General features: G+C 38.9%; 1 protein-coding gene across 1 annotated transcript; it reads left to right on the forward strand.

Moving 5' to 3' along the window:
- The first annotated feature begins 2,304 nt into the window (after positions 1–2,304).
- On the forward strand, positions 2,305–8,671 carry LOC133980573 (TLC domain-containing protein 2-like). Its single transcript, XM_062419330.1, has 4 exons — positions 2,305–2,825; positions 3,762–3,844; positions 6,662–6,744; positions 8,555–8,671. Exons 1-4 carry the CDS (start codon positions 2,647–2,649, stop codon positions 8,669–8,671), a joined length of 462 nt encoding a protein of 153 aa, XP_062275314.1. The 5' UTR covers positions 2,305–2,646.
- Positions 8,672–13,674: the final 5,003 nt, after the last annotated feature.

The raw sequence follows: 13,674 nt of genomic DNA on the forward strand, positions 1-13,674 counted from the left end.
CTCCTCCCTTCAACCACAGTTATCTCTCAGTGGTGCATTTGGTTCATTTCTCTGATCAGAAATGAAAATCTCAAAACTATTTGTTCAGCCTCCACATCCTAAAACAGATTTTTCATTCTTTTGAACAAATTATAAAATACATAGCATATTAATGTGAATGATTATGGACATTTATTGCTGTTTTCTACATTCTACATCTGTTATCTTTAGCCTAAATGTATCCTGAATTGATTAATTGCATTTAGGGTGAATCTTGTCTTTTACTTATGAAGGGGATTAGATAGATAGATAGATAGATAGATAGATAGATAGATAGATAGATAGATAGATAGATAGATAGATAGATAGATAGATAGATAGATCTTAACTTATAATATAAATAATATAAGTTCTTATTATACATCCATGGTGTAGCTGCTACTAACCACTAAACTTTATGTTAAAGATGTTATAATATATTTTTGAATGTATGGAATTAATGTGATTGTTTAGTGATAGTGTGATTGTTGTAGCCTACGTTTTGGGTACGTTTTTTATTCACAAATGTCGTCTAGTTTATGCTAATTTGCACTAAATTCAAATAAACTACAAAAAATATGCAAACCAAAATGTTCCTGCCTAATCTTCAGGTATCAACTAAAGGGGTCAAAACAACCTTTAACTTTACATTTACTGATTAAACTCGTCATAATACTGTCTGAGCTGTTATTAAATTACAATGTGAAACGGTCCTTAACCTGATGGTGGCGCTGTGTCATCAAATACTGAGGTAGTACTTCATGTCCTTGGTCAGGCTGTTACATGAATGAGCAGCGTTGTTTTGGTAACTTTTAATGAATGAAAATATAAAAAGTGAAAATATCAACCATGCCTCTGGTCCCAGGTAGAAAACAACTATAAAGAGTTTAAAATAATATAATAAAGCGTATAATGCAATAAAAAAATACAAAATGTATCCTGTGTTATAATAGTTTATGTAAATTGTAGTTTATATAAAAAAAGAAACTACGATTCCCATAAACCCACAGTGGTTTGTGACGTAATGAGGTGGGTTGGGAGGTATGGTGCCTTCATGAGCCCTTTGTAATTTACACTATCTATGTGTAGATATAGTTATATATGCAAAGTCGTTGAAAAGCTTCACCTAGACATAGAAGACACTAACAAAACCTGTTGTTTTAGTGAAAGTAGAATTCATGGCAGAGATCTTGTACTGGATTACATCAGGTTGAACAGGTGTTCCCAATGAAGTGCTCAGTGAGTGTAATTACACACTGTATAGTTCATGTATGTATGTATGTATGTATGTATGTATGTATGTATGTATGTATGTATGTATGTATGTATGTATGTATGTATGTATGTAAGTATGTATGTGTATTTTTTTCCCTCCTCTAAACACTACACTACAATGTGCTTTGACAATACTGTATCTCAATATGTTCATGCCAATAAAACTGCTTTGAACAGTAATAATAATAATAATAGTAATAATAATAATGTTTGCGTGTTTTATAGTCTTCACAGAATACAAAAAGACTATAAAAACATGCAAATATTAAAAAACACAGGCAATAAAGACATACAATCAATGAGGCAGAAGAACGAAAAAAGCAATAAAAACTAAATGAAAACATAAAAGACCATAAAAAATATAAAAGCAAAAACAGAGGAAAACAGAGGACATACAAGAGAAACAAGCACTGAATCAATTTAAGGTGAGAGAAAGGCCATTTTACAGGTTAGTCTTGGGTTGCTTTTTTTTTTTTAATCTACAGAGGCTGCAGATTGAAACCCTAAACGAGGAGAGTTTCACAGTGTTGGAGCCACTACTTCAAATGCCCTATTACATTTTGTTTTCAGGCGGGAGTGAGGGTCAACCAGTAAGCCCTGGTCAGCAGGTATATGGACAGAGAAGGTCTCATAAGTATTCAAGTGCCTGATTGTGCAGGGCTCTGTAAGTGTATATAATAACCTTAAAATGAATTCTTAATCTGATAGGGAGCCAATGTAAATAATATAAGATGAGTGTAATGTGTGACCTCCGGCTGAACTGAATTGAATGAGTTATGAATGAAATTGGCACAAGTGTCATGTGTATGAGCAAGTCTGTCATATCCAGACAGGGCGTGAACGCCCCTCAGCACATGGAGCGTGCTCGTAGCTGCGCCCACTTTATAGTAGGGCGGGGAGAGGCTGTTGTTTGGTTTCTGTTGATGTCAAAAAGTTACACAAGCAAAGACATGAGGTTTTACAACAGGATGGTTTCACGGTCACATTCATCACACACCTGCACCGGTTACACCTGCGGACACTGAGCTTTCCTCAGAGGATAATTAGGAGGAAAAACCAATATAGCAAGACAAATCTGTTTTTCTCTAAAGGAGAATAATTTGACAGAGTTGTTCACGCTTTCTCTGTCTCCGTCTCTAAACAATTACCCTGAAAGAAACACGCGTTTTTCTCCTTTTTACGCACGCCTCTGTGAGTGACCAGCTGAGATCATTTGGGGAACACAGCGGCATGTAAACCTGATTGTCTCGGTCGTCGCAAATAAGGATTCACAATCGGAGGCTCCGCTGCATCTACTGCTCACATTTTGGAGAGCCTGTTGAGTCTTCTCGTACTACACCAACATTTTCAGCTATGGAGTTGAGTTCAGTGATTTTAACGACTGGGGGCTCCTTCGGTTTCTTCAGACTTGTCAACGCTGGTGTGAGTAAACTCCCCATGCCCGAAAGTGCCTGCAGGAACGCGTGGAAATGGAGAAACATCTCCACATCCTTTGTGCACAGTTTTATCACTGCGATATGGGCAGTGCTCTGGTGAGTTAAAACACATTAAAGGCTGTTTCATTTCACTTTAAGATCAGAAAAAATCAGGGTCTGCTGGCATCACTGGGGGTTTCCAGGTGTTATTCAGATATAACGAGTCTGCCTGGTCTCATTAAGGATGCTGGCTTTTTTGGCGCGCTCCTGTAAAATTTTCCTTGAATATATTTTGATATTAAATTAGCTGCCTTGCCTCTCTTTTATTTTGTTTAGTTTAGTTTAGTTTTGTCTTGTCATGCTGCTTAGCCAGACCTCCCACGAGGATGTATAAATCCACATTTGGGAAAACATTTAAAGATCCCCTTTTCCCTGTTTTAAGATGTCTATAAAAAAAAACCACTTTACTTTCAATAATCATTTGTGTCTGATGCGGTTTTTACACAAAAAAAGGTTCATTTATCTTGTTAAAATCCTTCTCCCTCATTAAGAATCCCAGAAACTATGAATATGCTAATGTACTTCATATCAGAAGCAAGATGTTTCCTACTTTACTGTAAAGTTTATTCTCAGTGTTTGTGCACTGGAGGCTTCAGGTTTCCACATCACATTTGTATCAGTCTAATATTGGACCAGGATTGGCTTCCAAACTACCCTTATGCCCTTAAAATCATGTTTTCAATTAACACAGAGAAACTTCCCACTTTCAGCAGATGAATGTAAATACAACCTCTGGGCTCCCTTGAAAAAGAGATATTTTAATCTCAATGGGTTCACCTTTAAATTAAATAAAGGTTTATTGATGATAATAATAAATTAAAATGTATGGTGAAGTTTACTGTGTGATGGATATTGAAAGTCTAAGGAGTAATATGAGTGGTTCTGAGGATGCTAAAATTAATTAATTGTAGATAAATCACTGTCAAGGTTCCAAAAGCTTAATTTTTTTTCATTTGAAAAGCTTCATCTGAACGTTTGTTTTTATCTTTCCAGCTTTTTCCTTCACCCACGGATGGCCGAAGACTTGATAGAGACTCACTCTGTGTTTTCTCACGCGTTGGTGTCGTTTTCAATCGGTGAGTAAATATTCATAGTGTTCAATGCTGAATTACACATTGTGTCCTCATGGGAAGGTACAGGGCTTGATAGATGTGCTGCCATCAACAGGGAAAGTTAAGAAGTGACATTATCTAAATCGGCTAATCTCAATTTTCTACATGGTGTTGTAACAGTTGAGTGAAGTGAGGAGTGTATATGACCCATGTAAATCATTTATTTTAATTAGGTGATACAAGTCTTAACTTCACAGGTATTATCAGACATGGATATAATTTGTCTACTTTTTGCTTTGTCTGATGCAAATGTGGAAAGCATATTCTCTGCAACAATAGGCGCAAACATGATAAACAGAGCTTCTTTTTTTTTTTTTTACATGAGTCCCACTCTGAATGCTCAACAAATTAGGAGCTGACATGTTAATAAGCTCCCATCATTGCTCAAAATCTCTGGCTTTTTGTTGTCTGTACAATTCATTAACACAGTTCATATTTACCATATTGTAAAGGTAAATATCAGGGTTTACCAGAGTCAAGTTGTCTCAAATTCAAACTACCTCACTGCCCTGCATCACTATATCTCTATGTGAATGAATTGATGTGCAGTTAAAAGTTTGGGCACACTTTCTCATTCACGTTAATGGAAAGGTGTGTCCAAAACTTTGACAGGTACTGTATATTACAGTCTCTAGGTCTAGGGTGTGTGAGACATGATTAATTTGTCCTGTTTATCCTGTTACTATATTGACACCTAGCAAATATTATCATCTGCTCCCCGACATTTTCATTAAATATTTTTTATTCGAGTTTGTTGTAATTTCACATGCTGCCACACATTCTTAAAATAGCAGCTCGCCCAATTTTTTACTTCCTTTTTAATCCTTTAAGTATTCTTAGAGCAACTAGTGACTCGTGAGTCCTCTCAAAACCACAAATATATTGGATGTGTGCTGGAAAACAAGGGCTCCCCTAGGATTCCCGGGATGTTTAGCATTCTTTCATGAAGCCCAACACTGGAAGATGGCAAAGGGAGGAAACAGGGTTGGTATGTGAAGATCAATGGAGAGCATTATGATCGGTCCCAGGCACCACGCGTAACCCCACACAGTCACGTGACATCACCAAGACAGCAACTGCGCAAGAAGTCAGTAGATTTATGCGGGCCGTCCACAATAAATGCCAGTGGTAACAGAAAGGGGAGTCATTAACGCAAAAACAAGTGGGATGCTTCTACTAAGCTCTTCCACAAACAGTGTGCTGTGATTCTCTCAGGACAAGTTTAGAGAGTTTTTTTGCACCAGATGTGTGCGTTCGACCCAACTCGCAATGATACCATGCTGCAAACCGCACAGTGACATGCCATCAATGAACCTCAACGTGTTGCGCGAAGACCTCGTCCAGTGCCTAGACCAACCTCTTACAGAGGAACCCAATTATGGTAACCATGCTGCTTTCATGTGCCTTTGAGACTCGGTAGTTGAACTGTTCCCATAAATATTTGAGTTAAATGAAATGTATCTCTGCTGGTTTTACCCAAACATATGAAGAACAACATGCAGTCACAGGCTAACATATTTGAGCAGTAAATTACCTGTAATACAGAAGGTGATAGTAAGTGTTGCTCCATGGGTGTTGATATAATGATGTACCCATAATGCTGTGCAAGTTGGGTTTACTCGGGTTGCAAAAACAAAAAGCCACAGATGTGTACATGCCGCAGTAACCTGGTCAGTATCAGACTGTGCCAGGTGTTTTAATCAAGTTTCACATACTTGAAATATCATCTAAACAGGGTTATTCCAAAAGAGTCATTATGTTGGCATGTGTCAGCCTGATTGACTAACTGGTTTTAAAAAAGGAATTACCTACCCCTATAAACATGTCAATGCATTACTGATTCATCATTTCCTAAGAACTTAAATGGAAAAAAGAAAAAACGTTACTTTGGAAGATTTCTCTAGAAAGGTTTTTTTCTTCCACTGACTGTCCTATTCAGACTTCAGATGGATGCCAGTAGGAAGTCAAACAGTGTCTGATTCCCCTGTCCGTGGATGTTAGCTGTGCAAAGCCACGGCACGTTGGCAGAGTCAAAACAAAACAAAACAGATCAGTATTTCTTTTATGTTTGTCACTCAGTTCTTCATTCCTCCTGTGTGTTTCAATGAAAGCATGTACTGAATGAAAAGATAAGATATCTGAGATAAATGGCACTTTTATAAAAACAAGATACCATGCATCCTTTGGTTGTTGATCGTAAAACCTGACCCAAAATCAACCTTATGTGTAGGGGGGGAGGGGGGGGGGTGGGGGGGACACAGACTGGCCAGGAGTTTCCTCACACACTGTCAATGCCATTATCACACAATATGAGCTAACATGTTATATATGGAGACCAGAATATGTAATAATTGTTTGTCTTGTGGCTGATAACAAGTACTATGTGTGTGGTGAGAGAAACCCAAACATGCCACCACATTGTCAGAAGGCTCCTGGTGTCAAATTTATGACATAATGGGGTTAAATCCAGCCTCACTAATGCCCCGAGCTCCCTCACAGCCCACCATCCCCATCCTCAACACTCCATTATTTTTCCAGCATTCTGAAAAGGTGTCACCATGGATACGGCTCGTGGCGGGTTGGGGGTGGTGGATATGAATAGCCCCTCTCCAAGACGCATCTTGGTTGCCATCGCAGTCGTCATGGAAGCAGGGTCCCCCCTGGCACACTTGATATGCTCAAGGCTGCTGTTGTCAGAAGAATCTGTTGTTTTAGTTGATTTAAGGAATCACCAAACATAAAGATGACATTAACCTCGACTAACGTTGTCTATTCCCGCAGGTTATTTCATGTACGACTTCTTTGACATGGTGCTGAACCAGAAGCTGAGTCAGTCCTGGGAGCTTCTCTTTCATCATATTGTGGTAGGTCTTTCAAACATTACTGTAACAGCTAAAGAAACAACAACAAAACTGATTGATTTTTTGGCCAAAATTATTATTATTATTTCCTCATGTTTCACCAAAACCTCAGCACACCTGTCAGAAACCCAGACATGGGAAAGACAAAATACCCGTCTTTCTAGTTAGAAAGAACACACAAGAGAGGAACAAAGACACAATCATTCCAGTGTGACAACCCCCCCCCCCCTCCTCCTCCTCCTCCTCGCCTCCTCCCGCCAAGTATTCAAAGAAAGTTGAACTCCTCCCGACTCCTTTCCTCTCTTGCTATCACAACCGTTTCTAGCCTTCCACAATTATCTTCATGACACGGCGACCTGATGCAAGATGTCTTCCTGTGGGAAGAGCAGGTCAGATCAGTTAACCCTCCCCCCATTCGTGTTTTTAAACACTGTGGAAAATGAATGTAGTAATGAAGTAGCAATGTAGACCTACAACCTAGAATACTTTTTCTCTCCGCTTAAGGCTCTCTGACCTAGATCCACGACCGTGCTAATGTTGTTTACTCCTTTCTGTTGCCAGGTTCTCATCTGGTTATTGTAGTGTATTACACATGATTGCTGTTTATTTGTATTTATTTTTAATAGGAATTCACTCTGATATGATTTGGAGTGGGTTTATATCACGCAGCAGCCATGATTTATGTTTGTGTTGGGGTGTTAATGTATATTTAGTGAAAAAGTGTGCAGAAATCCTTGTGAAATCCAATCACAGAGGACATGGCTGATGCTGCATAAGGAATAAAGCATATTTCACGCTGCTACAGATTTATCAAAGAAAATCATGCTTTAAATCAACATACTTGTATGTATAGACATGCTTTGCATAAACTAGCACATACAGTATATAAAATGTGAATATACACAGTCACATGGACTCACTTCCTTACATTCTCCCGATAAATATCTCCATTAATTAGATATTTTACCATATATTTGCTGACAAACCTACTCTAAAATGTTGAATGGAACTCATTTTCAGTATCTCTCTCACGCACTAACACGCTAGCTTTACACCAACTCAAGGGCTGATACTGTGCCAGGAAATTGGCAAATGTTTTTATCAACCTGCTCACATTTGACTTGTTTTGGTAGTTGAATGGTTGTGTGATAAGAGAGGGGAATTCTTCTGAAACAAACACATGGCATACTGTAACAACATCCATGAAAGATCACATACAATGTCTGCGCTTAAGCATACAATGTCTGCGCTTAAGCATACCATACATAGAGAACAGTCAACATTTCCAATGTTCCTTTGGTGGTCACTGAAGACTCAACGTTTCCATCAAGCACGGTGACGCTGCCGGTTGATCTGCCTGTCGGTTTCCTTTCACTGAATGCACCAAGTGAAAATTTAACATCTATTTGCAGCACCTTTTTGTAGTCTTTAAATTTGTTATGGTGGTTGTTCAACAGAGAGAACCTGGGTTTGTCCATCTTTTCTCATTGTTGGGTATGTCGTCTGCCTCTCTCTCCAGACTTTCCAACTGAATCTTCATTAACTTTGAGTTCCTTATTGCCAATAAAATTATAGCTTGCTTGATGGATTTCCAAATTATGGTACTACTATAAATTTTGGACAGTTTTGTAAAGTCAGACATTGATGTCTCACTTTTGATTGATGATGAGTCTGGTTGCCGAAAAAGGAAGCTCAGGTTGTGTGGTGATGACAGCGCCTTCCTGTGACATCACTGAGTCATTGTTCCTAGACCAATACCGTTACAGGCACACCTTAGTTGAGTTTTTTTTTGTTTTGTTTTGTTTTTTCTCAGGTGAAAACCAGTTCTTTTAATGTTGGAAACACTCTGTCACTCAGATTCAAACTTGTGGGAACCAGTTTCAGCACCACCCCGTTGTTGGTGGTAAAAGCCTATCTGCCTTTTTTGTGAAAGTCTTGTTTTTTTTTCTTTCACTTCCTGGAGGCCCAGTGAATGGGTGCTCTGGCCGGGCCAGCTGGCGGCAAATTGTCACTAGAGTGTCTGAGGGATGAAGACTTCTTTCTTTTTCACATGGCTCTCTGTACTTTTCAGCTTCCGAACTCTCATTACTGCCTTCATTTCCCCGTTGTCCCATCATCAAGACTTTCATTCATTTATTTTCTAAGACGTGCACTCCGTGTATTCAATGTGCCCCTCTGAAAGGTCATATTCCTTAAACTTTTTTCCTATCTCATTCTCTTCTGGTTTTTGCCTTTTTTATATTCTGTTGGCCTTTTTCCTTTTCACTCACAGGGGTCACATAATTTAGTAGCAGTTAATCTAAGTAGAATACATCTATATAATAATATTTGCTAACCCATTTACATCACAATGTGTATATGCTAAGCTGCATATAGAAGTACATATATGTGTGAGTGCCCATGAGTGAGCAAACAAGGTGGTTGATATGGAATATATAGGGGAAGATGTCATGAATGGAAAATGGCGCAGGCTGTGTCAACAACTGATGGTTAAGATGATGTGATTTTATTATTCGATGTTGACTCACGTATGCTGACAGAAGTAAGCCATAAAGCAACAAAAGCAAATCATGACTTTGTGGACGTTTTGAGCGGGTGCTGTCGTCATTAGGAGGGCGGAAGGTGGTTTGTCTCTAAAAACAAGTGCAAAAACACATTTTGAATGACACAGTTGTGGGCAAACTCGCCATCAACCAATGCAAATGCTATGCAATGATTTAGTAGTGTGGTGCAACATGCATAGTGATGCTAGTTCAGTTTAATGGCTATAATGAATTATTATTGAAGTCGGTTACCTCTAGTTGAGATAATTCAACCTTCCATTGATACCATCAGTGTGATAGCACAAACTACAACAGATATTGTAAGGTTTCTAAGGGAAGATTCAAGTTGGGTTGTAATTAAAGTCTCTTAAATGTCCAACGAAGTTTACATCAACTTTTTATGTCATAGTTACGTTAACGGCCCAATCCTGTTAAATAATGTTTGGACTTTGTGTCTTACATCTGCCTTCTCCTGCTTTCGTTTTCTGTTCTGAACCCTCCCTTCTTGAATGTGTGCTTTATTTGATGCCCATATGATGATTTATTTAATGCTGTCACATATCTGTGATCTAGTGTGAGGGTTATATAAGTGTATAGCAAGATGCCATGTGGTGTAACATGAGTTTTGTTGATCCCAGTTGTCGCAGCCCAGCAGAAATAATAAGTCAAACATTCCATGGAAAGTTTTTTTTTTCCCTTCTTATTGACTGAAGTGGAGATAACAGCTTCTTATTTCTGTCTGAGAAGTATGTGGGGCCCTGCCATAGTCACTGACGCCTGATGAGATCCTGTCAGCCACATCCAGCTTCCTTTGGAAAACAGGAAGTCCTGATAATTCTGCCAGAAATAGGGTTTTCTTCTTCTGTGGAGGTTAAGTATGTATGTACCTGCTATATATATATATGTGGTCTGAGAAACATAACAAGCAGGCTTCACAAAAAGTAACTGTAAAACTATACCTTTTTAAGCTCTTAGTGTATAAGAAAGAGTAGAGTGAAATGCAATTTGTTATTTTTAACATTGTTTGAGGTGGACTGCAGTTGGTATGGTTAATGTAAAACCGTGGATTTGTTTCCCTTTGCTGATCCTCGTAAAAAGCCCAAGTCCCCATGATGAATATGCGTCAGCCTCAGTTACCCATGACTCTTGGAAATAGTGAGCTTGCCATTACAAATAAGAGCCAGAAGAGGTAGATGCCAAGCAGAGGCAGAATTGTAGATTATTTTTTCCATGAATACTGAAAGCATGTGAATATTAGTATGACCAATATTCTGTATGGATTTGTTAATTGATGATAAACATTGGAAACATCAAGTAAGTCAGTTCTGCTCCTTTGCTCGCTCTCTGCACTCACATGGGTTTGAAGTTTTGCAGCATATTTGCTGTTTCCCTCCATAAATGTCTGCCATTCCTCTCTCATTAGGCAGAATTTTCTCTTTTTTTTTCTTTTTCCCCCAGTAGAGACTGACCAAAGCTGAACCTCCTCTAAAGCAGATCAGGGCGTCACAGGTTTCCAATCACATCTGCTCTGTGCTTTCTGGTTTATCCTCTTCAAATCTAAAGCAATATACAATAAGGATCTTAAATATTCTGTACAACAGGCTACTTATTATGCTTCTTGTTAAAGTTCATGTATATAGTAAAGAATGTCTACTGATGCTTGTTTTGTAACCTTTCATCATCATTTATTCTCCAGTAAAATCAATGTTTGTGAATAGTTATGCCTGAATGCACAAGTTTCTCTTATGAACACTGATGATAGGCTTTTATAACACGCTGGGGAAGTAATTCATTTTTCAACCTCCTTTTGCTACTTCCAAATCGCAGTAATCAACCTAAATGATGTGTTACAAATACAGTAAAATATAGAAATACTAATCATTAGTCACACTTCTTTATGTTTGAATGAGTATTTTACAGCTTTTGCCGCATGTATTGAGGACTATTTATGTACATTAGATTGGGTTTTCAATTATTTTGAAATATTTGAAAAACCATTTAAGTATACATGCATGCATACATACATACATACATACATACATACATACTGTACATACATACGTAGGTACGCGTGTGTGTATATAAATATAAATATATATATAATTTTTTTTAATGAATTCCTATTTATATCAGCCCGAGTAAACAACTCTCGTGGCCCTAATATGGCAGCTCACATGAAGTCATAGAGCATGTATGCATGTATTAAACCTCATTCGAGTTTATCCAGTAGAAACTTGAAAGAAGTTACAGTAGTTGTGATTAGTCTGTAATGACTTTCAGTATCTGGATTTCACATTTGGGATTTTTCTCTTTAAACAGCCGTAAAACATTTGACATCTTCCAGTCATTAAACAGATTTCCAGTCATATTCAACTCCAGCTTTGGTTGGGAACTTTCAAGAGCTTTCATAGTTGTTTTTTTAATAAGCCATTTAGCTGTACGATTAATGTCATTGTTGTCGTTTTTGCCACTTAAACAGGTTCTCAGGATATTTCTGTACATTGTTCATGTCATAGCTCTTTCTAAGTTTCTTTGCTGCTTTTAAGCTGAGCCATATCATGGAGCTGCCACCATTCTTGATTGTAGAGATTATGTTAAATGAAGGATGAAGTGTGTCTGGTTACTACTAACACAGGACTTTGAATTATTGTTGAGTGGCTTTCATCCTCACTCACCTCTTTCTGCTGGTGGATGGTATACTGTATATTCTCAAGCAACCCATATAAGGCTGACACTCATCTTTAATGTGTGTCCAAATTTAACCTCCAGCATATTTCCTCTTAAAGGTTCGTCTTGTAGCAACCTCAGTTATGAGAGGAACTTGTCTCAGTTTACTAGGACCGAAAATAGGTGTTTGTGTTTCACTTAGTCAACAGTGAATGTTTTGTTTTGGAAGCATGTTGATGTGGTATTTTCAGCCATTGAAAGGGGGAACATTCAGTGTTTAATTGTTTGCTATGTTGCGACACCGCATGCTCCAGGAATGCCAGGTCTACCAAGGATCTCTACATCTTCAACATTGCAAAACCTGATTATCCTGTACACCTGTCTTCGTCTTTCTCGCTACAGTATCACTCCCGCTTCCCTTGCGTCACCTACTCTTTTCACTAGCTTCTTGTTGTGTTAGGAACCAATGACAAAAAGCCTGATCTGACAAGAGTACAGGCAAATACAAAGACTGGCCAGATTTGTCATACTATTCTCATTTGGTTTGAAGTCTTCACTGTTGCTGAGGTGGTTCTGTTTATACAAACATATCTGAAGCTCAGTTGGTCTATTGCCTGATGTATGTACTGTCATCAGTGGTTAAACCTGCATTGACACTAACACTAACAAGCACCATCTTGAGAGTTTTACCAAGCAGCAGTTGATTTAGTATGTAAGGTATGTTCTTGTTTTTCGAGATGTATTTCCAGCCGTCCACAATCTGCGGACTGCCACTCCTCCTTTTTGACCCACACTTAGGTGTGACAGGCCAAATGGAAATAGGCTTCCTTTTTATAATCTCGAGGTGTCAACATCATATTTGCACACCGAGAGCTGCTTCTCCTGCCAAATCCAAGCCCCATTTTTATCTAAAAGTTGAATAGGACACACAGTTTGCTGGGCGAATGGTACGACGGCCGCACCAGTCCACCTACTGAGGATAAAGATCCAAAATATGGCTGGAGGAAAAACATATTGGAGATAGAGAAGGCAGCAGGAGCGAAAGGGAATGTGCACATGTTTTTTTGGGAGAGTAAAGATTGTGATGCGTGTGTGTGTGTGTCTCAGCAGTCTCATCTATTTGGAGGGGAACCCCACGGGTCCCCCCATTCTGTGTGTATATCCAGAAAGGAGGACAGACATCTGGTCTCCACATGAACCTCAGGCTCCAAAGGGAGACACACACACACACACACATACACACACTAAACCTCTGGCTTCCTGAGAGGGGTTCTGCAAATGTGTGCACCCCCTCAAAACATTTCTGTGCCGCAGCCCAGCTTCATATATCACACACGGTGCCTTGTTCTCCGCTCCCATATCCTTCTATCGCCTCCAAACATCTTCCCCATCCCCCCTCATCCACCCACTCTGTGCAGCTTGGGCCGCCCCCTCACATGGCTACGAACCAATGAGAGCCTCTGTGCTCCAGTAGTATTGTGTCTTGTTTTCATGAATTTTTTTCCCCCTCATGGTCTGACTGTCATTGAGGAATTTCCTTGCCCATTGTGTTTTGTGTCATAAACATTTCACATTCATCAAATGCAAAGGCAGCAAAATCCACACATTGATGGGCGCAGCTTCTGGTCTTCTTCTTTATCACCCACAGAAATGCTTCTTTGAGGCACTGAAAATAGTCGCTTCGGATGTGAATGTGTGATCTGTGTTTATATTTGAGGTAAAC

Source organism: Scomber scombrus, chromosome 5, assembly GCF_963691925.1.
Source record: "Scomber scombrus chromosome 5, fScoSco1.1, whole genome shotgun sequence".
NCBI lineage: Eukaryota > Metazoa > Chordata > Actinopteri > Scombriformes > Scombridae > Scomber > Scomber scombrus.

Excerpts from the sequence above, each read along its gene's own strand:
- LOC133980573 (XM_062419330.1), top strand. The coding sequence starts at position 2,647 with ATGGAGTTGAGTTCAGTGATTTTAACGACTGGGGGCTCCTTCGGTTTC. Across the intron at positions 3,845-6,661 it reads GTTGGTGTCGTTTTCAATCG|GTTATTTCATGTACGACTTC; the intron begins GTGAGTAAATAT and ends CTATTCCCGCAG. Across the intron at positions 6,745-8,554 it reads TTCTCTTTCATCATATTGTG|GTGAAAACCAGTTCTTTTAA; the intron begins GTAGGTCTTTCA and ends GTTTTTTCTCAG.